Source organism: Fonsecaea erecta (genome assembly GCF_001651985.1).
Source record: "Fonsecaea erecta strain CBS 125763 chromosome Unknown Scaff11, whole genome shotgun sequence".
Classification (NCBI taxonomy): domain Eukaryota; kingdom Fungi; phylum Ascomycota; class Eurotiomycetes; order Chaetothyriales; family Herpotrichiellaceae; genus Fonsecaea; species Fonsecaea erecta.
Genome location: NW_017387254.1, coordinates 924552 through 949265, shown reverse-complemented (window position 1 = coordinate 949265; position 24714 = coordinate 924552). Strand labels below are relative to the sequence as shown.

Genomic DNA, 24714 nt, shown 5'->3' with positions numbered 1-24714 from the left:
TGCTGTCTACGAAGCAACGAGATACGAGAGTTTATGCTTCCTGGATTGAGATGATAGGAGCCGCAATGCTGGAGTGTGTACTGTTCGGTGGAAAGTCCATCGTAAATCAAGCATGAACCATTTTCGACGGCACTCTGCCAGAGGCATACAGCAAGTTTGGACTCCCCTTTCTTGATTCATTAATTAGCGCCTCGAATGATATATTCCCTGTTGCAGACGTGAAAAGTTTCTCCTTTCTCCGCAGTCTGACCTTTTCGCTGGCCAAAGTCGCGCAGCACATCAGCAGCTCGAGGGATGGATTGTGCCGTACCGGCCTCGAACACACCCTCCCACACACCAGCCTCCGAATTGTAGACCTCTTTCCTGACGGCAAAATCCCCCTTTCCACTCTGCTGCATCCCCAAGAAGGTGTCGCCGACTTTTCCCAGAAATACGGAACCGTCGACACTTTGCAATATCCATGCAGAGTCATCCGACTCAGCTTTCCCCGTCACATCGCGCCATACCTCCTCGTAGTCTACAGGAACTCCATTCCCTTCCCGGTCAAAGTGTCCTGTCTCCAGATCATCACCGTTCGCCATCTCCTCCATCGAACCCTCGTCAGGACGACGACTCCCCATTGAATCGATGATCCTTGTCCACTGAAAAGTCACTGGCAGGGTTGTCAGTTGGCAGTCATCAGTCGTGCAGGCTTCTGGCAGCTTCAGTCGCCGACCTCACCCAGGTCTAGGGACGATCGACTTACAGGGGGTTTCCTGAAGCGTTTTGCGCTCGCCTGCTCGACTCCATTGAAGTGTCTTGTCCGCCAATGTCACGCGCAAGTCCATAAAATATCCTCCCACATTTAGGGCGATTGTCTCCGTGTCTTCAAATGCTGGATCTGGCGGCCAGCGAATGCTGATTCGCTTCAGAATCTGTGGTGTCGCTTTGATCACCATCTTCAACGCCTCTTCACGATGCCGGCATGGAAAGCGGAAGCTCGAGGCAGGAATGCTGGCAATGCGTAAGCCAAACTCCCTCGGCGTAGGGAAACTTGGTCAAGGCTCCATTATCCACTCCTACCTTGTCAGCAGCCGATCTAGACCCAGGTACAATGTGCACTTGTATTCTTTGTCGTGGCTCCCGGAAAATGAGCGGCAACTGAGGCTCACTAACCACTACTACGCTGCCAGAAGCCGAGAACTCGGAAAACTGCGGCGTCGGAGTTTTGCGTTCGGTTCAATGATAAGAGCAGCCTTTAGGCGTGGCGCGTTGGCGCCAATTGGCGGCTGGAATTGAGTCCCGATTAGGAAGGGACTTAGTAGACCACGGATTGGGCGTGATAATTACAGTGCTCTGTTTTCCGTTGCTCGGATTGAAAGTGGTTTGTCCGAAGGCCTATAACACGATCCAGAGCATGTTCCAACTATCGATTTCTGTCGGTTATCTATGAACCGTGAGCCTATTACACATGGCATTCGAGCCAGGCTCAGATACTTGTTTTATCTCGGCAAGCTTACAGGGAAATTTCTTGGATACCAAGTCCGGTATCTCGAATCTCCCTATGGCTCGCGCACGGAGTACGGCCGGAGAGAGATAGAGAGTTTCACGTCAACTTAATATACTATCTTTGACCGCCCAACGACCTCTCCAGACTCTTGATTCTTTTGTCCAATTAATCCTGCAACGTCGAGAGCACATCTTGGAAAGACCAATCATGCAAGACTTCAAGACAGGCGCTACACAAGAGGTTGGGGAGAAGATCGAAGTGGGAGTCGCCCAGGAATCCGTTCAAGACAACGTCTTGAAGCCAGATTTGAGCGAAGATGACGGCGAGGTCTTCAAGAGCCACACTGGCGTGGCTGAGTTTCGCCTTTTGGGATGGTATGACACTTCCTCGAAGAGGGCAACATGGAGAATACTATCTTACACAGACATGAACATCCAGGATTCGAGCGGGCATCATCCTCATGAAGCTCTGTTTCGCAACAGGTGTATTGGGAATTCCGTACGCTCTCAATGTGACTGGCTATGGACCTGGTATCTGCATCCTGTTCGGTTGGGGCTCAATGACCACCTGTAAGTCAATATTCTCATCGAATTCTGCTTATGTCGCACTTGCTCATGTCTTGGGACAAGATTACGCCTATGTCATGTATCTCTTCCGGATGAAATATCGAGGTGTGCACAACATCGCCGATGCCGCCGCGATAATGGGCGGTCCCGTTGCCCGCGAGGTCGCCGGAGGCTTGTTCCTGTTGACTTGGATGTGAGCTTATGCAGACTCCCTGCGATCAAGACAAAATTTGACAGATGGTACATAGCTTGGCTGCTGGCTCAGGATTTATTGGGCTGGCACAAGGACTGAAGATTCTCGCTGATGGTAAAGCCTGCACGGTAGTCTGGACAGTCGTTGCTGCCATCTGTACCGGACTCGTGTCAAGCATCCGAACACTGGGCAAGTTGGCCGTCCTGACCTGGATTGGCTTTGCGTCCATCTTCACGGCTGTGTTCATCGTTGTGTGAGTCTCTTCCAAGATCGAAATTGGCCAGGGGGGAATACACACTCACAACTTTGATCATTATAGTGTCGGCGTTACGCAAGTCTCTAGGCCAGCTGCAGCACCAAAGACTGGTCCATTCGACCTGGGTGTGATCGCTGTTGGATCGCCAGGGTTTGTTGCTGGGCTGACGGCAACACTTAATCTCTTCTGTAAGATCGCAAACTGCAAAATCCAGAGACAGAAAAGTTGAAGCTGACTTGATCTCACCACATAGCTGGTTACGGGGCTACTCCAACATTCATGCCTGTCATAGCGGAGATGAAACAACCAAAATCCTTTCCCAAGGCTCTGTTCAGCTCGCAAGCTGCTTTGTCAATCTGCTATATTACATTTGGCACAGTTGTTTATATGTAAGTCGACTATTGTGTTTGAATTCATGGGGCATCTGAACTGATCAACTTTTCAGCTACTGCGGGCAATACGTGGCCAGTCCATCCCTAGCAAGCGCTGGGGGTACAATCGAGAAGATTGCCTTTGGCATTTCCATTCCCGGATTCATTATGACCTCAACATTATGGGTTCACATGGCTGCTAAGTTTGTGGGTATCTTGTGCTACCGGCCAGGCTGCAAGATTGTTGACAACCCTTTGATAGCTCTTCGTCAAGATACTTCGGAACTCTCCCCACTTGCAGAGCAATAGTGTCATCCATTGGAGCACATGGTTGTACGTTGGCTCTCCCCAACTGACTTGAGCAAACCCATTGACAGATTTCCAGAGGGTCAACTCTTGGGATTACGTTCTTGTCCTTCATCGTGGCGGAGGCGATCCCGTTCTTCAGCTTCCTCCTCGGTCTGATCGGATCTCTTTGCTGTGCCCCGACTTGTGTAAGTGTCCACATTACTCCATCCAAAGATGCTGCTACAGAGTCCGAACTGACCTCGCATGCCCGTACACCAGCTTATCATTCCGGCTTTCATGGGGCTTTACATGGACCGAGGCAGCCACGGAGCGAACTGGAGAAAGAGGGCTGTGTGCGGGCTGCATTTTGGTGTGATTGCACTTGGTTCCTTCATCACAGTTGCGGGAACGTATACCACCATCAAAAGTATCGTCGACGCCTACAACGATGGATCCGTTGGAGGAGCGTTCAGCTGTGCCTGAATAAAATGGGGGCGCCTGTTCCGCAGCCTTTGGATTCTGCGATGGCGGTCTCAAGGAAGGTATTTCAGCCACCGTGTTTACCTCATAACAGGCATACAAGTTGAGAATTCTAAAGACAAAGAGGGTAATTTTCGTCTTGTATGGACCTCCTTATTCCTCCCTTACGGTAGGTATAGGTATACCGAATGAGGCTAGCCAATACCTAGGGTGTGCAATTAGGCAGTTGTATTGGGTTGTAACATTACTGGTACTGTACTCCACTACTTCGCTAGTATCCCGCTGCTTTAAGCGACGTGCTGGGTGTCCCTCCCAACTTTTGATCATCTTGCTATTGCCACTGGAGGTATATTTCTGCCCATCGCTGTGCTGGAAGGGCCGCTTCTCGATCACAACATTTTGTCTCCCTATGTATTCGATTGGAAGCCATTGTAGTCGGTTTGCCACATCCCAGTCTGGTCGAACGTATCCGCCATGAAGGCATCTTGAATGAAGTTGTCATGGGTGTCGAAAGACCACGAGAGAGGATTCAATCCCCACTCAGCTGTGGTCTGAGCCAAAGCTAGTTGCGAGCTGGTGTTCACGGGTATGATACCGGGCTGCTGGTGCAGGATCTGGTCGTGCGGTCTCCATAGGCCGGTATCCGGTTGAACCTGGAAAGGCTGTTGGTCGGACGTGGCTGGCACCTGCGAAGGGTTGATGTTGCGGCGCACATTAACATTTCCGAGCAGTGGCACCTTTAAATCTAATTGACGAGAGTCTGTAGAGTCGCCGTTTTGCTGGAGCAGAGCATTGAGGGAACGAATGGTTAAAGCGCCGAGCCGCGCAAAGCTGGAATTTGCCGCATCACGAGATTTTTCGTCCATGACCTGGAGTACTTGCGCGGCAATGCCCTGTACTCTGGCTTTGTTCGCCTCTGAATCAAGGCCATTGCCGGAGGGTCCGCTGTGGGATGTCAGGAGAAGGACGATTGTTGCCGTGAATGCTTGGAGATCCATGATCGGAGAGAGAAAAATGCCAGATGGGAGCAGACGGCGTAGGGGCTGATATCGTTGCGCAACCGCTTCACAAGCTTCCATGCAAGTCAGGCGGCTGTACATGTTTCCCTCTGCCGGGTCCTGGCGCATCGTAAAGGGCAAATGGACCCTCATTAGGAAATAATAATGTAGAAGTTGGCAAAGATTTTCTGGTTTGACATGCACAAAGTCCAGATCCCACCAAGACTTTGGAGTTTGAGAGGCAAGAACTCGCAGCTCTCGATCGAGCTCCAGAGCGTAGGCGTACGCCTGCGCGCTAGATCCATGGGTGCCGCCGAGATCGTCCAAAGCATCGAACTTGGCCGTGATGTCCGTCAATTTGTTAAGGTAAACGTGGACTTGGACGTTGCCGTTGATTGTGAGTGGCTGGGCAATTGTGTGTTCGAAGCGCCGGGTGGCAGGCGGACGATTGATGACCATACAAAGTAATCTTTCAGCGGAGCACATGAATTCCCAGAGCTGGATTTTTTCGAGCTGTACCGGGTTTGGTGCACCGGCGATACCGCTCGGCTGGAAGCCTTGAGAGGCTTTTGGCAGCCCCAGAAGCTCTGCCATTGCCACAAAGTGTCGCATGCGGATCCATGCTTTCTGGAAATTGCCCTGGCTTATTTGACTACCGTGCTTGTCAGCTCATACCGGGCAAGAAAGCAGTGGCTCAGACATCTTACAGCCGAAGGAACTGTGTGGGTTGTTAGTCTGTGCTATTTGGTAATTTATTCATGGAAAGGATATGCTCACATGCATGGCCATCCCCAATCCTTGTGTTGTTCCCATCAGCCGATCGTGGGATATCAGTGTCCTCTCCACGGCATCAGAGATTGCTCGGGAGAAGTCCGATATTCTGTGAAACCTCTTCAGCGACGTTTCAGGACTTCCTTGGTCCTGTGGCTCTTGCTGGGCCGTGACGGCAAGATCGAGCAGCCACGACGCCAAGTTCATGGTATCAGCATCCGGCGCACACATGGTTTCATAGCTGTCCAGTAGTTCCCGCTGAGATTTCACCGCAAACGGTTGCGGAAGTATGGCATGAACTAGATTAATCCATTTCGAGGCCGTCCTGGCCATCTCTACAACGTCGTCTCTCTGGGGGATCAACTGTTGCAGTGTCTGCCTGGCCAGATCCAGAAGATGGGCAGATGCCTTGGCTTTGCGTTCCTGGAGTTGCTGATCCTGTCGGCCAAAGTCACCACTCAGCCAGTCATTCTGAAACAGTGAGCGAAGGTGCAACGGATGTTCCGTCGCAAAGACGTCCGAGCCATTAGATTCATCATCGGAGACATCGTCTCCCGGGCTGCTAGCAGGCTGAATAGAAGCTGGTCCTGCGAGGTCCGCTACTTGGTAACCTAGCTTCGACTGGATCTCCCGCACAGCCTTGCGCAGACTGGTGACCTCGGACTCCAGCAGGGCAATCCGATGACGCGACGGGATCCTCTGCTCGTGAACTGGCCGAAGAGTGAACACTTGAGCGACACATTTCAAGCCTCGGTCGTCACAGCTTCGACATGTTTCTGCGTCTTCGGACCTTCGAATGCAGCGAATTTTGCGACGCCTACCTGCATATTATCAGGACAGGGAGACCGGGGATGAAGCGCCATGGTGACACATACACTCGGCACAGCTCTTTGTGCCCTTCCGGGTTGGTTTTGGCACCTCAGATTGTGACATAGTCGCATTGTTAATCAGCAGTGACCCTAGCTGCCTGGCAAGACTTTCGAACGGACGCTCGACTTCAACGGAGAAAAGAGAGATCCGGCTCGGACGAGAAGATTTTGCAGTGTCCGACTAAAGGGATTGTTTCCCCGCAGGGCATCACAGGGAACCTATGTCAGACTGACATAATATTCGCATTTCGGATTTTGGAAACAAAAGGAAATTCATTATACCGCCGAGATGCCCAGAAAGCTACCGTTTTGGGCAAAGTCGCGGCTATGTTTCTTGTCCGCGGCTCCGTTTATGCTGCGAGTTTCCGTCTTGCAACACCGTCGACATCGACTTTCATTGGCCTCCATTGCGATCATCTACAGCTCAACCATCACAAAGAACGACAAGTAGATCGTGCCCCTACCGGCTGTAAGTCTAACTCCCTACCGAGACTCTGGGCCCCTCCTTTCTTTTGTTCGGACTCTGCATCTTTGCGATCCGCCCGCGTCATGGCTCGAACACAAGGGTTATATAAGATGGGCTGCCCATTGGCAAGAGATGACCATACTCAACATACAACGGGAAGTCTGCGACACTATCTAACCATAACTACTACAAACTCAACGAAACCGAATTACTATCGACACAGCTCGCCAGCAAAATGGGAGGCCCATATCCTTCAAAGACGGCCGGGATAGGTGGCGTCCCGACAGTCACCACGGACGTCCCAGCCGACGCGGTCTTCATCTTTCTATACGTCTGTTTCGCAGCAACAAACATGACCATATTTCAACTCAACCGCCGCAAAAACCACAAATTCCTCCCATCGGGGCTCATGTTTGGCTTCTGTATGGCCAGGATAGCCACCCTGTGTCTGCGGATCTCCTGGGCGACATCACCGCATAACGTTCGATTGGCCATTGCTGCACAAATCTTTGTGAATGCAGGCATCCTGATAGTCTACATCATCAACTTGATCCTGGCACAACGCATCCTACGAGCCTCCCAGCCACGGATTGGATGGAACCCTATCTTGCGAGCCGCTTACAAGTTCCTATACATCGGCATCGCTGCCGCACTCATCATGGTCATCACGTCCGTCGTCCTATCCTCCTATACGCTCAATCCGCACACCAGATCTGCTTGTCGAGACATCCAACTGGCTGCGATCACTTATCTTCTTGTATTCACCTGCCTCCCTGTCATCCACACTGCAGTGGCGGCTATATTGCCGACGTCGCAAGATGCAGAGAATTTCGGACAAGGGGGCATGAAGAGCAAGTTGGTCATTGTGACCTGTTCGGGGTGTCTATGCATGTTGATAGCAGGGTTCAAGGCCGGCATCACCTGGGAAACTCCACGACCAGTCACCAACCCACCTTGGTATGACTCTAAAGCCTGTTTCTACGTCTTCAACTTCACGCTCGAGATCATCCTGCTTGCCCTGTTGACATTTTCCCGAATCGATAAGAGATTCTATATTCCTAATGGATCAACAAAGCCCGGAGACTACAGTCGACTCTCAGAAGGAGGCGAGCAGAAGACAGAGCATGCCATGTGGTACGCAGGGTCTCAAGAGACCGAGAAGGTCTGATTGGCATATAACGAAGGGCGCGATGTGGAAGAAGCATAAAGGAACAAGGTGAACGCTACTGCGCACATCGTGACAAAAGTTTGTTAATATAGAATAGTAATTTCACACGAGAAATGAGGCGTACATGGCCTGTTGTGTACAGTTTGTTAGACATGAATTGATCTCGTTAATTCACTTCCCTGACTATCTGGCCGTCGAGGACAAATGCAGTACCCATTTGCTCCATTTGCTCCGCCGTAGCGCGTAAAGTAGTTTTCACGCGACGCGTCCATCTAGAGGTGTAAGGCGGGCTCTTTACGGCATTTCATTTGCTCCTTCCCGAGCTGCGATTAAGCGTTCACGGGTTTCATTGCTTTCACACTCCGTTCTTATTCATGGTCGTCCTGGCTATCTTGTGTATTCCGCTTGCTCTCCATTGACCTGAAGACAACATGCCGTCCGATATCAGGAGTTTCTTCGGAAGTGGAGGGGCAAAACCCTCCACAAAGACCGAAGCCCCGAAGGTTCGTATGGGTATCGTAGCCTCAATCTCATTCAGCCGAGTGTGAGGCATAGGTCACTGATCATGCCACAGGATGGTGCCAAAGTGAATGCCAAACAGCGAGGTCGCCGCCACGTCGTGTCTGACGATGATGATGACGAAGTGGTCGAGGTCATCCCCAAGAAACCCACGACTCCCAAGCCGAAGAAGTCTACTAAAGAGCCAGTGGAAGAGGAGACAACCAGCTCAGCCTACTTTGCTGCCACAAAGGCAAAGCCTACGAAGACTACCCCGGTGCGAATCACGAATGCCACTACGAACGGCACAGGAAAGACCCCCACCAAAGGAACTAAAGCCCAAACACCGTCAACTGGCAGAAGATCTTCCAGAAAGACCGGCAGAAAGAATTATGCTGAACAGGAAGAGGAAGAGGACGAGGACTTGAGCACGCTGTTGAAGGATGACCATGAAGGCGATGATGATATTTTCAGCGATCTGAAGAGCAGAAAATTGGACGACGATTATGAAGAAGAAACCGATAACGACGATCTGAAGCCACATAAGAAAGTTAATAAGACTGTCAATGGTCACAACAATAAGCCGCAAAGTGCTGGTGGTGATGGTAATGTTGATGACGACGACATCGAAATGGTGCAGATCCCCGGATATGATGGGCCTGGTGACGCGGCAAGTAAGAAAACACAAGCCAAAACTACTTCCAGCCGCAAACGAAAGTCTAAAGATCTTGAAGACGAAGATGAGGACGACCTGGACGATGACGATGGCACCCCGAAAAAGAAACCGAGGACGGCAACCGCGGCCAGGAAGCCCCGCACGACAGCCAAAAAGGAAGAGAAGGAGGAAAGCAAGGAGATACAAAACATTCTCGACAATATTCCTACTGTCCGAGCCCCGACTCCCCCACCAAGAGATGACAAGAAGAAGTTCACATACGGCGGAGGCAACGCCAATGTCGCTCCACCCGCAGCTGGCTCTGCTGATATCCCAGTAGGAGCAGATAACTGTCTTGCTGGACTGACTTTCGTCTTCACCGGGGTGCTGAATTCGCTTGGCCGTGAAGAGGGACAAAACCTCGTGAAGCAGTACGGCGGTAAGGTGACGGGCGCTCCATCAAAGCGGACTAGCTACGTAGTCATCGGTTCTGATGCCGGCCCGAAAAAGCTGGAGACCATCCGACAGCTGGGCATTAAGACAATCAACGAAGAGGGTCTTTTCGCACTCATTCGACAACTTCCTGCGAATGGAGGTGATGGGAAGGCTGCAGAAGCTTATGCCGAGAAACAGGCCAAGGAAGAGGCGAAAATCCGCAAGCAGGCCGAAGAAGAGGAAGAACGCGAGCGTGAGAGACAGAAAGAGGCTGGCAAAGTTGCCAAAGCTGCCGCGGCCCGAACCGGTGCTCCAATTCCCTCCGCCAAACACAAAGGACCTAGGGTGGAGGACAGACTGTGGGTGGACAAATATGCTCCAGATACAATGGGCGCCGTCTGCGGAAACAAGGGTCAGGTCGAGGGTTTGCAGAGATGGCTTCGTAATTGGCCGAAATCTGCGAAATCAGACTTCAAGAAGGCAGGCGCTGATGGAAAAGGTATTTTCCGCGCGGCTTTGCTCCATGGTCCCCCAGGTGTTGGCAAAACCACAGCTGCCCACTTGGTCGCCAAACTTGAGGGTTACGATGTCGTCGAGAGCAATGCGAGCGAGACTCGGAACAAGAAGCTGCTTGAGACCGGCCTGACTGGTGTTCTGGATACCACGTCTCTTCTCGGGTATTTCGCTGGCGATGGCAAGAAAGTCGAACAATCGAAACGAAAGCTCCTCCTGATCATGGACGAGGTGGATGGTATGTCAGCAGGAGATCGTGGTGGCGTGGGTGCTCTGGCTTCCATTGTCAAAAAGACCAACGTCCCGATGATCTTAATTTGCAATGAGCGGAATCAGCCAAAGATGAGACCACTCACCAATGTGACGGCAGAGTTCCAGTTCCGGAGACCGACCACAGACATGATTCGAGGTCGGATCGCCACGATCCTGTTTCGCGAAGGTATGAGGTTGCCCACACCCATTATCAATGCGTTGATCGAAGGATGCAACGGCGACATTCGCCAAATCATCAACATGATCTCCACCATCAAACTCGATAACAAGGATCTCGATTTCAGCGACACCAAGGCCATAACAAAAGCGTGGGAGAAACATGTGATTCTGAAGCCTTGGGACATTGTGAACAAGATCCTCCGACCCCAGATGTTTGCTGCCAGTTCCACCGCAACGTTGAACGACAAAACCGAATTGTATTTCAATGATCACGAGATGAGCTACCTGATGCTCCAAGAGAACTACCTCAAGACGAATCCTGCCCTTGCGAGTTCTTACAATGGCAAGGAGCGTGCCATGAAATTGTTAGAACTCGCAGACAACGCTGCTGCCAGCATCTCCGACGGCGACCTCGTTGATCGGATGATCCACGGCTCTCAACAGCAATGGAGTTTAATGCCACTTCACGCCATTTTCAGCTTTGTCCGACCTGCTAGCTACATGTATGGAAATCTTGGGGGCCAAGCAGGATTTCCTTCCTGGTTCGGGCAGAATAGCAAGCAAAGTAAGTTGCAGTTTGATGTCTTATGGATCCGCGTTCTAACTTTCTGCTCAGTGAAACTCTCTCGCTTCGTCAAGGAAATTCAGGGACATATGCGACTTCGTACCGCCGCCGACCGTCATGAGATCCGTCAGCAGTATCTCCCAGCCCTGTGGAACAAGACGGTCGGTACACTTCAGGAGGAAGGCAAGGACTCTGTGCAAGGTGTCATAGACTTCATGGATTCTTACTACCTGACCAAAGAAGACTTCGATTCCGTACTGGAACTGGGCGTTGGAAAGTACGATATGGAAGACGTCAAGATCGACACCGCCACCAAGACTTCGTTCACCAGGCTGTACAACAGCCAGAGCCACCCCATGCCGTTCGTGAAGGCAAGCCACGTTTTAGGAACCGCGAAGGCAGGAGCCAAGCGAGACAAACCGGACTTGGAAGAGGCGGTTGAGGAGTCCGAGGCAGAGGAACTCCTCGCCGAAGCTGAGGCGGTTGACGAAGACGATGACTCGGACCTCAAGAAAGACAAATACATCAAAGCACCAAAGAAGAAGGGAGCAAGCGCATCTGCTGCTGGCGGCGCTGGCGCGAAGGGCAAAGGGAAGAGAAAGAAGGCTGATGATGCTGGTGATGTCGATCCGGAGGGCGACGACGAACCGAAGAAGAAGCGAGGTACTGGTGGCGGAGCACGAGGTGGCACGAAAGGGAAAGGGAAAGGAAAATCATGATATCAGCAAATATCGCATCGACCAATAATCAATCCATGGCGTAAAGGAAAAAGAGAATATCGAAGACTACATTGTTGTACATTGAGGGCTGGCATTGTTCATACATTGGCTGGTGGGTGAAGCGGAATCGGTTCGTGGAACAAGAGAATACTACAAGAGGAGTGTATCAGATACAAAAGCATTGCCAGCGTCGATGGTGGCGACAGTGTAATGACGTTGAGCCTCTCTGCTTTTAACGAGTATTTTGGCAAACCGTATATAGTCACAGACTGCTCTTATTCGACTGGCGGAGAAGTGGAGAGGGATGAGAAAAGGCCTTACAGCAACAGCATCTGATCTCAAGCCTCATACGTCCCGATGTACCTCAGCTCAAGGAAAACCAAGAGACACTTGCTACCAACAAAAGGCTGAGAAATGCTGTGCCTGGCACCGTTGCTGGGCTCTAACGTTCTGTTATGGAACTCGTATCCAGGCGCCGTCACCATCCGATTAAGAAAATGCGCCTTACCACGATCCACCTGGTGGCGAATCCCCAATCGAGCCAAGTGCCCAGGCTTTGACTCCGGGTGGCAGTGTAGCGTATTCGGGTCGGGGTGCCTGAGCAAGGGAATATCAGTCGAGCGCTTTTTCCCATGGTCTGGTTTATATAGGCCTCGACAGACCAAGAGATGGAAAATGGCTTCCTAGGTGAGGCCATACCGCAACTGACAGAGATATCGACAAGACATCACTCCCAGCAACACTCAAAAGTCATCAACTGGATCGGAATTTGACACCACAATGGGCCTCACCAAGGCCGACAACTCGCCTGGCCTTTCATTCGAATTCAACAACCCCCGTCAACACTATTCGCCTGGCGACGTGATCAGCGGCCGAGTGATTCTCAATACTGCCGCCGACAGTGCTATTGGCAGGCTAGTGGTTTCGTTCTGGGGCCGGTCAAAGTCGCGTATCATCCAACAGCACGGCCAGACTGTCACTTACCACAGGGGTCGGACCCAGTTCTTCAAAAAGGAGCTGCTCCTGTACGAGGGCCAATACACCCACAAGCCCGGATCATTCAGCTGGCCGTTTGAATTCGTGGTGCCCGAACAGGCCGACGCAGAGAGCATTTTGAGTGGAGAGAGATGGAAGCCCAAGGAGCATTATCGTGCGACCACGGATGAAGTCAACCTCGACCTGACTCTTCCTCCCTCGTGCTACCACAGGAGACACATGTTCGGTCGGCAGGCGGAATGTTTCATAGAGTACGTGCTCGACGCAACTCTGACCGAGCCAGAAGGCCTACATCATATCCGCGGACCCCAGAGCAAGGTGTCCAGCTATCCGATTGTTTTTCACCCCTTGTCCACTCCCGAACCCATCGAGAACTACAACCTCACCACCGATCAACGCCCCTTCACCATCTCGACGCTGAAGCTTTTGCCCGAACATGCCGGTACCAGTCTCGGGTTCAGGGATCGCGCCCGGTCCATCTTTCAACGCGACTCTATCCCCAGATTCTCCTTCAGCTTAGCTGTCCAAGCACCCAGCATCATCCAACTCTTCCATCCGAATCCCATACCGTTCCTTATCACTGCGACACCAGACCTGTCGCCCCAGAGCACGACCATTGACACGTCAACGTCTTTCCCTACGGTGACTCTCCGGTCCGCCAAAATCGAGCTGAAGACGCACGTTCGGTGCCGTGCGGCAGGCACATTTGCCGATAGCAAGACATATGAGATTCCTATATTGCCGTCCAAGACCCTCAGCTACCCACTGACCATGGCGCATGGCACGACGACGGCCTCGCAAGCGACACTGGACCTTGGCAAATTGTGCGATCTGCGTCTAGGAAACGCCAAACTGGGTTCTCGTCTCGAGACGCCCATGTGCCCAAGCTTCGCGACCTACAATGTCTCAAGGTCTTACCAACTCTTGTGGGAGCTGGAGATCGAATGCGCCGAAAAGACTGAAAAGTTCTCCTCTGTGAAGAATGGTCCGGAAATCTCCATCATTCTGCCTCCCGCGACGGTGCGCGTAGAGAGTGAGTTGGACAGCAATTTGCTCCTGGACGGGGATCTGATGCAGGCCCTGTCAACGGAAAGCACGGGATCTGCATCCAGTTCAACGGCATTTTGGGCTCGTCGGAGCCATGAAAGCCGCGGTGGCGGCGGAGGGGAGAAGGAGAAAGCAAGATTTGGGCCGCCGAGTCCCGCGAACATTGGGGCCGGGTTCAGGCCTCAGGGTACGGGTGGCAGCAAGGAAGCGAGTAAATCCAAGGCTCAAGAGGCAGCTGAGGATCGAGCTCGGGCACGACTTGCGGCGGTTCAAGCTACATATCAAGGCCGCCCTCAAGACTCACCTGCCGGAAGAGAAGGAAGAAGAGGTGACAACGATGACGACTTATCGACGACAGACACGAATCTACCAGGAATTACCGGGCCAGAAACAACAACTGTGACGGTGCTGGACACAGACGCGGACCAACAATTACCACGATATGTGCCATGAGGGCGCACTGTCCAGTGGGCTCTTCTTCCACATCTGGACTCTTAACGCTCTTGGGCTTCACAATGCGTCTAGGGCACACTCCCACCTATTCTCCTCCGTGGCGTTGCATGTTGACCTAACTGTCAACTTGTCTTTAGGTTTGTTGAAATGTAGGATAGAACAGGAAATTGCGCTCGTCGAGGACAGAGCGGTAAAAAGTTGGGACTTGACGTTGGCGGTACTGTAAGATCATTAAGGGATTGTGTAATAGCCTTGTAACTTGATGTAAGGACCTTGAGGGCTCTCAAATGCTTTGGCGATTCATATCGGATGTGGTCTGACAGCGCTTGTGTCCATTCGGCTCTCAGCCGCTGATCTGCACTTGCTCTTAGGAGTCAAGAAGTTGGGCTTGATTCTCGGCAAAAGATAACATCTGGAGCAGCGCGCTGGGGACGATATTGGAAGGATACGCTTACAGATTCTCGGAAGAGATGAGAGAGGCCGTAGCAAGATAGTATTTGATACTGGCGAGGCTGCATCGAATACGCCGCAGTAGCAGGAGTGGTTGCCACTGCCCGGCGCAAGACTCCACCGTACACTTTGAATGCACTCAAATCTTGCGCTTTTCCAACATGCAGGTTCGTGTCCGCGAAAACGCCTCTACAACACATTTACTGTGGCATAAGATGATCCTTGAAGAGCAGAGGTTCCTCCACGAGGATCTGGAGCGGCTGGAGCAAGCAATCACCGACCGCGTTGCGGAGGATCCCAAAAATGTAAGTCTGGTCACTTGAAGTCGCAAACCGACCGCAAGCAGCTAACAAGCCTCCCAGATCAAAGACCGATTGACGCGGGATCACCAAATTGACGGCTTCCTCAGTCGCATCCAAGAGCAATCCAAGCGCCTCCTCGACATATACAAAGACGCAGACGGCCTGCGCCTGAAAGAAGTCCAGTCCCTCTCGACCGGCGACCCCTTCGAAGAGTTCTACAAGCAGTTCGAGGAAGTCAAAGACTTCCACCGCCGCTACCCCAATGAGCCTGTCGAAAACCTGGAGCGTGCCTACAAGCGCCGGCGGCCCGAAGAGGGAGAATACATCCCCTCCGAGGTGGACAACATGTTCAGCGGGGAGGAGTCGAACGGCCGCTTCCTGGACCTGACGCAACTGCATGAAGACTACCTCAACCTCCCCGGCGTCAAGCGCCTGACGTACCTCCAGTACCTGGACAACTTCGACGCCTTCGAACCGCCGCGGCTGCCCATCAAACGGCAGCATAAAATCACCGACCAGTATCTACAATACGTCGCCAGCCTCGACAACTATCTGGAGAGCTTTGTGCGGAGAACGAGGCCCCTCGACGACCTGCCGAAACTGTTTCTGAGATACCAGCGGGAATTCGACACGGCGTGGGAAGCGGGGACGGTGCCGGGCTGGACAAAGGAGCAGAAAGAGCAGGACTCCACTACTACAAGTACTGCCTCCGCGCCCGCGGGGCCCCAAACTGAAGGCACCGGCGCCGGTGTATGGTGCCCGGATTGCGAGAAGGAGTTCACCAACGAGAACGTCTATAAGTCGCACTTGACGGGCAAAAAACATCTCAAGAACGCCGCGGCAAAGAAATCCCAGCCCGCTGCGGCTAATGGCGATGCCGCCACAAATGGTGCCTCGAAACCTCCTACGACGATAGATCCCTCCCTCTCCGGCACGGCGCTCAAAGAACGCGCCATCGCCTCACACGAACACCGGGTCCGCGCGCTCGCCGACCTTCTCTCCAACGAACGGAGCAACACGCGGGTGAACGTGGAGCGCAAACAAGGCATGACGGAGCGAGAGCGGCAGGCTGAGTTGGACGCCCTCTTCGCCGAAGACGATGCCGCTGTGGCAGCGTCCGACCGGCGAGCCGCAGGGAAGAAGCGGAGCGGCGGCGGCGCAGACGACTCTGGCTCCGACTCGGAAGGCGACGAGAAGATCTATAACCCGCTGAAACTGCCGCTGGCATGGGACGGCAAGCCGATCCCGTACTGGCTGTACAAGCTGCACGGGCTGGGGGTGGAGTTCAACTGCGAGATTTGCGGCAACTTCGTGTACATGGGCCGGCGGGCGTTCGACAAACACTTCTCCGAGGCGCGCCACATCTATGGGCTCAAGTGCCTGGGCATCACAGGGTCGGCGCTGTCTGGGGCGGCCGGAGGCGGCGGTGGTGGTCTCAGCCTGTTCCGCGAGATCACGGGCATCGACGACGCCCTTAAGCTCTGGGACAAGATCAAGAAGGAGAAGCGCGAGCGCGAGGTCAAGGACGACCAGGTCGTGCAAATGGAGGACGGCGAGGGCAACGTCATGCCCGAGCGCATCTACCTGGATCTGCAGAAGCAGGGTATTCTATGACAGGACGGGCGGTGCCCTCGTCGGATGGTCTTTACCATGAGGTACTTCATTCACCCTTTCATCCTTTCTTTGCGCATGACATTGTATCGCATCGCATTACATACATACATTCGTACATACGTACGTACGTACGGCTTGGCTGCGGTTGGGCAGGGATGGATACCCGAAACACAGGCGAACGGGGGGCAGATCATCAGGAAAAGTGCAACGACGGCTCTGGTGCAGGGTGGCATTTTGTGTCTTGTTTCCTCTTTCCAACCCGTCTTTCTCCCCATTCTGGGAATGATGTATCACAGTGACATCGTGGTGTGGTGGGAGAGCAGAGTGTCTCTTGATGATTTGACGAATGCTTGGTGGGTCATATGAAAATGAAAATGAAAATCCGCCCTTACACGGTTTGAAAAGCGAGGCAGTCCTGAGTGCTCAATATAAGAAACAGTACATAACATCCTCCTCATGGCCTACTCCCCAGGGCACATCAGACGTAGACGTAAACATTAACTCTTCAAAGGCATAGACGAAGACACCCTCACAGCTCCATGCTCTCACCCGCAATTCGCTCGCTTCCGTCCCCAACGCCCTCATTGCTCGTTCTCGCACTACTTATTCCGTTACTTGCCCTTTCCCTCTCCTTGGTCTTGTCGCCGCCACTCTTGTCGGCACCCTTGCCTTTGCTCTGGTCCTTGTCCACGAGAACCGCATTCCTCACTTTCTCCAGAAGTTCCCACCCCTTGGCCGCGCCGTGGATTGCCCTTTCGACGATCTGATCGAACAACTCTTCATTACCCACGTAGAATCCGCACAGCATGAGTTTGCACAAGCTGGCCGTGGATGTGGCACGGACTTCGTCTGGGAAGGTCTGTGAGAGAGCCTTGATGAAAGGGGAGAGAAGGCCCGGGAGTGAATTGCTGGGGTTACCAGTTGTAGCAGCGGTGGCGGCGGGAGCCGGGACATCTTCCGACGCTTCAGTCGCGGCAACAGGGGATTCTGGGGGAGGGCTGGATTCCAGATGCGTAGGGGAAGGCGGACCTCGTGCGAGAAGGATGTCGCACAAAATCTGCAGAGCCATGACTTGGAGGGACTCGTGGCCTCTCTTCAACAAGAGAGTGAAGAGCCGCATGTTCTCGTCTGCAAGCTTGGGTTCAAGCAAGCAGCACAATCCCAGACATTGCACGCCACGCTCGCGAATTAGAGCCTCGTGGGATCGCACGGCTGGGATCACCAAATTGTCAAACATGGTGCGCAGGTCGATGTTCGATTGCAGATTTCCTGCGACATTCTGCAGCATGCACTGAGCGATGTGGAGACACTTCATGTTGATGACAATTTCTTTGATCGCTTTGGCTTCTTGCTCTTCGTCGGTGAGGTGCTTATTGCGCTTGCTCCTGGCTTGCTCAGTCTTCGGTGTCGAGTCCCCACTGACTTCGCTGCGGGCTGAGACAAAGCTGTCTTCCTCGTCTGCTTCAGCTTCATTCTCGAGGTCAGAAGAAGCGATATTATCGTGGACTTCGGCGATGGCTTCGAGAACGATCGAGGTAAACTCTCTCTCGCCAGCTGCATCCGAGTTGCATACGAGTCGTAGGGCTTCCACGGTGAGCCGAGTGCACTCATCTGGTAAGTCGGCCACGGACAAAGCGTGTCGGAGCAACGAGAACATCTTCCTCCTGCCAACTTCATCTGTGTAGTCCAGAGACTGGGCTATGTACAAGAGCTGCTCCACAATGAACTCCTGTTCCGCTTGCAATGCGATCTTGTCATCCGAATCCGACTCGCTGGCGCTTTGGACCCTCGTGAACAGCTCGTTGATATGTCTCTGGAGATGGAATCCCAGCCGTGTAACCTCTGGCATTTTCTCTTCCACCATTTCCTGGTAGTTTGGGTCCGACCGACAGTAGTCATTGAGCGTGCGTGCCATAAAAGCTGACTCGGGAGTCAAATTCTGCCAGAAATCGTCGTCAAAGGTGACCGCCTCGAGATAATCTGGTCGGCCAGCCCAAAATTCTTTCATCGCTTCACGAGCAACGCCATCGTCATTCCCAGTGTTCAAAGTGTCGATTCTCTCCAAAAGCTCCAACAGAGCGGGAATGCTTGGATCATAGAAGCCGACATGTGCTTCCTTCTCATCCTTCTCTTCCTGTGCTTCAGCAACTTTCTCGGCCTCGGTTCTTGCACAGTTCTCAATCCAGCATTCTCTAAACAGGCGAGCGGTAGCTCCGCGGACTCTTTCGTCACGGTCTCTCAAGCCCCATCTCAGCAGTTTCTCTCGCATGGACAGGGACAGATGTCGGAAATCGCCAAGTGTGGGAAGCAGTTTTGCGTACAGGGCACGTCGAGTCGGAGCATCGCGATCTCTGGCTCGCTCGAGTAGATAGGGTAAGGTCTTGGGCGTCGCCGGAATATTCACTAAAAGGGCTCTCCTGACATCTGCATTGGTATCGTTTTGGAGAACATCGAGGAGCTTGTCCAGCAAGCCAGGGGCGACATCCTCATCTGAATCTTGGTCCTCGGCTTCTTCCATTTCACTTTCCACGAGACGGCCCAGGGCCATGACTGCTTCCAGCCGGATCGCGGGGACCTTGTCTCTCATTCTTTTGATCAGCTCGTGTCTGATAACCTTGTATAGATCATCGTCGATGGCTTGGAGGACACCCAAGATCTGGCAGGTGAGTTGGGTGGCTCGATATCGGATCGTCTTGTCTTTGGCACAGAGAAATGGGAGAATGCCCAGTAGGATGGCGGAAGAGATCTGATTTGAGGCGTCGTCGCTGGCGAGATATGTCGTGAGGAATTTGATGACACGGGTTCCAGCTGGTTCGGACTTCGCGACATCGAGAAGGCGGAAGACACATTGTTTAATGTGCGCTTCGAAGTTTGGAGAGCTTTCAAGACGGCGCAGTCGTTTCGCCAGCGTCTTGTGGCCCACAAGAGAGCGCTGAGCGTCAAAGAAGATCTCCGCGACTGACATTGTTGCCTCTCAGCTTTGGTGAGACTTCCTGCGATGACTTGCGACGTTGTCGAATGTCGAAAGGTCCAAGCAGCCAGATTGGGAAGAGGAGTAAACAAACCACGAGCCCCACTTGCAACCAATTAAATCAATCATACCCTGGCTTAGTCACACCCTCGGCAGACCTTCTCCGCTCATCTCGGCAAAGCTTCCTCACTGTTCACTAATAGTTTTCGAGTCGTGCACTCCTCCAAGTCGGAGGATACCAGCCCAAATGGTATGGTATGGTTGATGGCTACCAACACCATCCTTTCGCCGTAACTAGCTGCGGATGATGCGGTGGCCGGAGAGACGTTGGGCATCGTCTGCAGCCCTCGTTGGCGGTCTGCTGCTTGAACTGCTAAAACTACGCAAACAGATTGTCAAGGCCGTCTTCTGCCATGGTGTGCTGAGCGTGCCTTTCCAAAAACACATACCTGGTGTACGCAACGCACCCTGGGACGAATAGGTGTTGTGGACTAGGGATCCCCGGACACCATATCCGCGTGGCTGCGGAAGGTGGATACAAGACCATGGTGCGAGTGTGCACTGACAGGACCATCAGGGACGACAAGGATCTCGCTTTGCATGATGGACATGACCTCGCCACCGCTGTCACCAGCCCCTGAGGAATGGACAGGTGGCAATTACGAAGTCTCTCGATGTCGAAGCTGGGAGTGCGGTTCCGCCTGTCCTTGACCACGATTCGATGCGACCTCACAGATATTTTCAGACATGCCTGTACGTTAGGCCGACGGAGGGTGGACTGAAGAAGAGCAGGAACCAATTGCGAAGATGAGGAGGAGGAAGATATAGAAGGTCAGAGTCTCTGTCTAGCGTGGGAAAGCACCATCTGGTCTAGATGCAGCGGCGGCGACATGTCCACAGGTTGTGTCGGTGGTGGCAAGATGATAGATAGGCCCACTGAGCGACAGGGACGCAATACCTACATACATTCAGACACACATCAAAGTGATCATCTGTAAGGCTACAATGAGGCCAGCCACCAGCCACCCTTTGGTCTCGTACGTGCTGCTATGCGTCTATCAACGATCTACAGTCCCTATTCATTTGCGTCATCCAACGATTCAACGGACGCTGGTGTGACAGATGCCCAGCTTAAGCTCACGATCTCGGCGACATGATCAGCAGGCACAAAGCATGGGGTGACGGATCGATCAGCGAGCGACGGCGATGATCCCTTGAGGTGATCAGTCGGAAGAGCCTTTCCGACTCGAAGCGGTGAGGCTGTATCGCGATTCACTTACTCGAGGTTATACACTCCACAGTCTCAGCCATGGGGTCTGGCAGAGTGGCGCGACTATCACCGCTGCATTCCTCAGCCGTGCTAGACATGTCGGAGGATCTCGTCCCCTCAGGTGACGGAGATGTTATCCCTGGCGCAAAAAGGCCCCTGTCGATTGACTGAGACGAAGCTCATCCACGTCTATCAACGATGACCTGCAAATTACAGCATGCCACCTCGTCGCCGTTTGCGCCAGACTCTCAATCCCACGCCAGTGCTACGGAAACCGGCACCGTCTCTTCCTGGTCGTGTCCGATATCACCATCGTACACCATGGAGGGATAGTGACTCATGAACGATAACGCGACGTTATACAGCAGGGAGATGGGTTGGGCTGCAAAGAACCGCTGAACAGCAAATCAGGTCTCGAGTCCAGGTCCAGGTACCTGCTTCCCGTCGTCCTTTAGCGAAGAGAGACGTGAACCACAAGTTCTCCAAAATTGTGAAAGAGCAGATGAACTCCTGCACCTCGCTCCAGCTAGTCGTGCCCATATCTCCTGGGGTTGGTTCGCTTCCAGGCTGACCTCTTCCTTCTTGCGGTGGTTACACAGAGAACGCAGAGTTCTTTTCCTTCGGACCACTCTGCTGGCCGTCCCGGCAGTTGATGCAGGTCATTGTACCTGCCATCACGCCCCTGCTGCGGCCGAGTGCGTGTACTGTACTCGGGGGGCATTGACGAGCCAGGCCATATGGTCAACCGGTTGGATTACTGTGCTTAGGCTCATGTGATGGAAGGAACTCGAGATTATGCAACATGGCCACCCTTGAGGGACAACGAATCACAATTGTTCCGAGCCACGTTGGGCACGAATTCCAGCAGAACGACAAACCTGACTCGGTGAGCGCCCTCATTTCAAAGTGAGGCGGCCAAGACCGCTTGCAGGGGCCTGCATACACCCAATGAGCCGTCGATCAGACTCCGTGATCGTCGTTCCTCAGAGAACCTTCATGGGCAGCCAATCGAGATCTGCCCACCCTTTCGTGGTGTTACGAGACCGCTCACGACGCCCAGGTTCGTTGAACTCGGCTGGGCCAGGGTCGACCCGTGCCCAGATACTTCCGGCGCAGTTAGGCCAAAGGCCAGGCGAATGGAACGCTCGGAAGGTGGGCGTGTCTAGGCTGAAAGAGTGCCTAGAAAGAGGCGTCCGGGCCGGGGCTCTGAGAGACGGGTACTTTCTTCAACCCATCAAGATCCCGGAGCGCCCAGGTTACCCCGTCTAAGATCAGCAAAGCCACCCTGGAAACGTTGCCCGACTTGGATGTTCGTCGAAGTCTGCCCAAGCGGCAGTTTGCCGTCATGATTTTATGGCACATGTTTTGTCAGGACTCAGCCCATCCCCACGTCCTTTCTTCTCACAACTCCTCCTGCATGGAGCAGTCCTATAACACCCCGAGCCTGTCCGTCCTTTTCTTCTTCCAAGGCTGTTTCTCACCCAATTTTTGACACGCCCGTCATTGCACCCCTTTCACCTTCGTCGATCCCGTTATTATTGGATTTTTCGAAGGACTTCGTTGTTACTGTTCCACCAAAATTCTATTAGCCCTTTCGAAACGTCAACCAGTGAGTCTTTGCATTGATCGGGGAGGACAAACTGACTGTCTTCGGGCCCCAATCGGCTGACCAAACCCCTCAGATTGGCTGTTTGCCTTTCTTCTTCAGGAGTGCCATCACTTTTGACATTTGGTTACCTTTTTTGGTTCCTCCTTTGGTCGACAACATGGACTCTGGTGCTCTTCAAGTCATTGAGCTTCTTCGGTCCTGTCGTGCCGCATACCAACAGACAATCCAGCACCTGTCTCCCGACGAGCTCGAGCAGGTTTCACGCTACTGGAACTCCATGAATGCCGAGATGAGGAACTCCCCTCCAACCTCGACATCTGAATATGGTTCTTCGGTTCCCTCCAAACGACCTCTATCCTCTGTGATGGTTGGTGATATGGAACCAGCGCCCAAACGTAATGTCCATGTACGTCCCCTTGTTGACTAATCACTCTGCTTTGGTTGACGGGCGAGAAAGAAGACAGCATCCCTGGCTTCCTCGGCACCCACATCCCATGTCCTCGAGCGACATATCTCAGCACCAGTTGTTGGTCAATCTGCCCCCAGGACCCAGCAAGGCAGACCTTCGGTTCGAACTTCACCTATTCCCCAGACCGCCACAACCACGACCACCACAACGACAACCAAGCCAATGCCCATCCCCCGACGCAACAATTGGCAACGGAGAGGTTCCACATACGCCTCGTACCCCAACCGATATTTGGGATCCAGTCTTAATTTCATTGAAGAGGTTCAAGATATGTCGCCCGCGGACTTCCTCGCCAAGTCACCGGATGACTATCATCATAACCCGCCTGGCTCGTTGACCCCTCCCACAATTGTGGAGCGTGGTGAGTTCCACATCAACCAGATGGCACAGCTCACGTCCCCGTATTCTTCAGCGATAGAGTCGCCAGGAGGAGTCTTTACTCCGATGACGGCCACTAGTGACTCGAGCATGACGGCTCCGTCAACTGTGTTGTCGGAGCCCATGTCTCGGAGCAACACCAATGATGTTCTCTGCGAAGGCTTTGGGATGTTTCGCATGGACTCAATGTCGATGGCGAAGGATCACAAGGCCTCGAGCAGCATGATGCCGGATGAGCCTCGGTATCCCCAGGATGCCGAACCAGCTCGACGACTTTCTTTTCTTCCTACTACTTCTTCTTCCGTGGTTGGAACCGGTTTCGGTTGCAACGTATTTTCCCGTTTGTCTTTTGAGGATGACGAGCTTCAGTCATCGTCTCCTTCTAGTTTTGAGATGAAGAAGTCGCCTTCCTCTGGAAGCGACGCCTCATCGGTTTCTGTTTTGTCTCAGTCTCATATGTCGTCGTCGGCACGAGGGCTTCCGCCGCCGCCGCCGCAGCAGGAAGTTGTTGTTCCTCGTAGCAGTAACACAGTCTCACGACCTCTGGCTCCCAAGATGGAGCGTGCTCCGGGGTCATCGTCGCAATCAGTCGAGATGCCAGCACCCCGACTCATTGCTGTCCAGGGCGCGGACGGCACCGTGAAACACAAGGCAGAGATCAGCCGCACAATCCGACAACAGCCTCCTCGTAAGACGACCTTTTGTCAGTTCTGTAACGATCAACCCCAGGGCTTTCACGGCGACCACGAGCTCCGACGGCATATCGAGCGCCACCACTCCCAAGTGCGCCGGGTTTGGATCTGCAAGGACGCCTCGGCCGACGGCAAGTTCTTGTCCAACTGCAAGGCATGCCGCAGCCGCAAGAGCTATGGCGCCAACTACAACGCTGCAGCTCACTTGCGTCGCGCCCACTTCAACCCGTGCAAGAACCGACGTGGCGGTCGGGGCAAGAAGAGCGAGGGTCGCGGCGGCATGGGTGGTGGCAACACACCGCCTATGGAATTCCTCAAGCACTGGATGTACGAAGAGCTTGAACTCAACGTCAACGGCCGCGTGATTGTCCAAGACCTCAACGTCCCTGACACAACCTTCCAGCCCGCCGTCGTCAACGAACACGTCAGAGGCGCCTCGACTGCCAATACCACCGCCAACAGCGCCAACAGCAACATGGGCAACGCCAACTACGAGCTCACCGACGACGACATGATGCAAAATCCATCCCTGCCCATGTTGGATCTCACACAAGAGCCGTTGTTCTACGACAACATCCTCGCTGCCGACAACTTCGTCAACGTCGATGCCACCATGTCCATGGCCCAGAATGCAATGTACAACGCCAGCGGCTTTGACTTCCCCGGCGAGAGCTCGAATTTCGGATTTCGGCAGTATTAAATGACGCCACGACTTGACAACAAACAAACAT

At 53.2% G+C, this 24714-nt stretch overlaps 9 protein-coding genes across 9 annotated transcripts; 6 read left to right on the top strand and 3 right to left on the bottom strand.

Moving 5' to 3' along the window:
- Nucleotides 1-179: 179 nt before the first annotated feature.
- On the bottom strand, nt 180-938 carry AYL99_10528 (hypothetical protein; the record flags this gene model as incomplete). The annotated part of the gene is made up of 2 exons (XM_018842034.1): nt 180-652; nt 746-938. 2 exons carry the CDS (start codon nt 936-938, stop codon nt 180-182), a joined length of 666 nt encoding a protein of 221 aa, XP_018688922.1.
- Nucleotides 939-1696: 758 nt separating this feature from the next.
- Nucleotides 1697-3646, top strand: AYL99_10527 (hypothetical protein; the record flags this gene model as incomplete). Its single annotated transcript, XM_018842033.1, has 10 exons — nt 1697-1863; nt 1928-2058; nt 2119-2248; nt 2304-2501; nt 2568-2692; nt 2758-2893; nt 2950-3082; nt 3138-3208; nt 3261-3369; nt 3443-3646. 10 exons carry the CDS (start codon nt 1697-1699, stop codon nt 3644-3646), a joined length of 1404 nt encoding a protein of 467 aa, XP_018688921.1.
- Nucleotides 3647-4050: 404 nt separating this feature from the next.
- On the bottom strand, nt 4051-6345 carry AYL99_10526 (hypothetical protein; the record flags this gene model as incomplete). The annotated part of the gene is made up of 4 exons (XM_018842032.1): nt 4051-5293; nt 5349-5359; nt 5419-6233; nt 6288-6345. The coding sequence occupies 4 exons, from the start codon at nt 6343-6345 to the stop codon at nt 4051-4053; spliced, it is 2127 nt and encodes a 708-aa protein (XP_018688920.1).
- Nucleotides 6346-6982: 637 nt separating this feature from the next.
- On the top strand, nt 6983-7915 carry AYL99_10525 (hypothetical protein; the record flags this gene model as incomplete). The annotated part of the gene is made up of 1 exon (XM_018842031.1): nt 6983-7915. The coding sequence occupies one exon, from the start codon at nt 6983-6985 to the stop codon at nt 7913-7915; it is 933 nt and encodes a 310-aa protein (XP_018688919.1).
- Nucleotides 7916-8346: 431 nt separating this feature from the next.
- Nucleotides 8347-11732, top strand: AYL99_10524 (hypothetical protein; the record flags this gene model as incomplete). Its single annotated transcript, XM_018842030.1, has 3 exons — nt 8347-8418; nt 8490-11013; nt 11065-11732. 3 exons carry the CDS (start codon nt 8347-8349, stop codon nt 11730-11732), a joined length of 3264 nt encoding a protein of 1087 aa, XP_018688918.1.
- A 780-nt stretch (nt 11733-12512) lies between these two features.
- On the top strand, nt 12513-14228 carry AYL99_10523 (hypothetical protein; the record flags this gene model as incomplete). Its single annotated transcript, XM_018842029.1, has 1 exon — nt 12513-14228. The coding sequence occupies one exon, from the start codon at nt 12513-12515 to the stop codon at nt 14226-14228; it is 1716 nt and encodes a 571-aa protein (XP_018688917.1).
- Nucleotides 14229-14839: 611 nt separating this feature from the next.
- Nucleotides 14840-16594, top strand: AYL99_10522 (hypothetical protein; the record flags this gene model as incomplete). Its single annotated transcript, XM_018842028.1, has 2 exons — nt 14840-14983; nt 15041-16594. The coding sequence occupies 2 exons, from the start codon at nt 14840-14842 to the stop codon at nt 16592-16594; spliced, it is 1698 nt and encodes a 565-aa protein (XP_018688916.1).
- Nucleotides 16595-17123: 529 nt separating this feature from the next.
- AYL99_10521 (hypothetical protein) lies at nt 17124-19559 on the bottom strand (the record flags this gene model as incomplete). Its single annotated transcript, XM_018842027.1, has 1 exon — nt 17124-19559. The coding sequence occupies one exon, from the start codon at nt 19557-19559 to the stop codon at nt 17124-17126; it is 2436 nt and encodes an 811-aa protein (XP_018688915.1).
- A 3042-nt stretch (nt 19560-22601) lies between these two features.
- AYL99_10520 (hypothetical protein) lies at nt 22602-24683 on the top strand (the record flags this gene model as incomplete). Its single annotated transcript, XM_018842026.1, has 2 exons — nt 22602-22850; nt 22902-24683. The coding sequence occupies 2 exons, from the start codon at nt 22602-22604 to the stop codon at nt 24681-24683; spliced, it is 2031 nt and encodes a 676-aa protein (XP_018688914.1).
- Between the last annotated feature and the right edge of the window lie 31 nt (nt 24684-24714).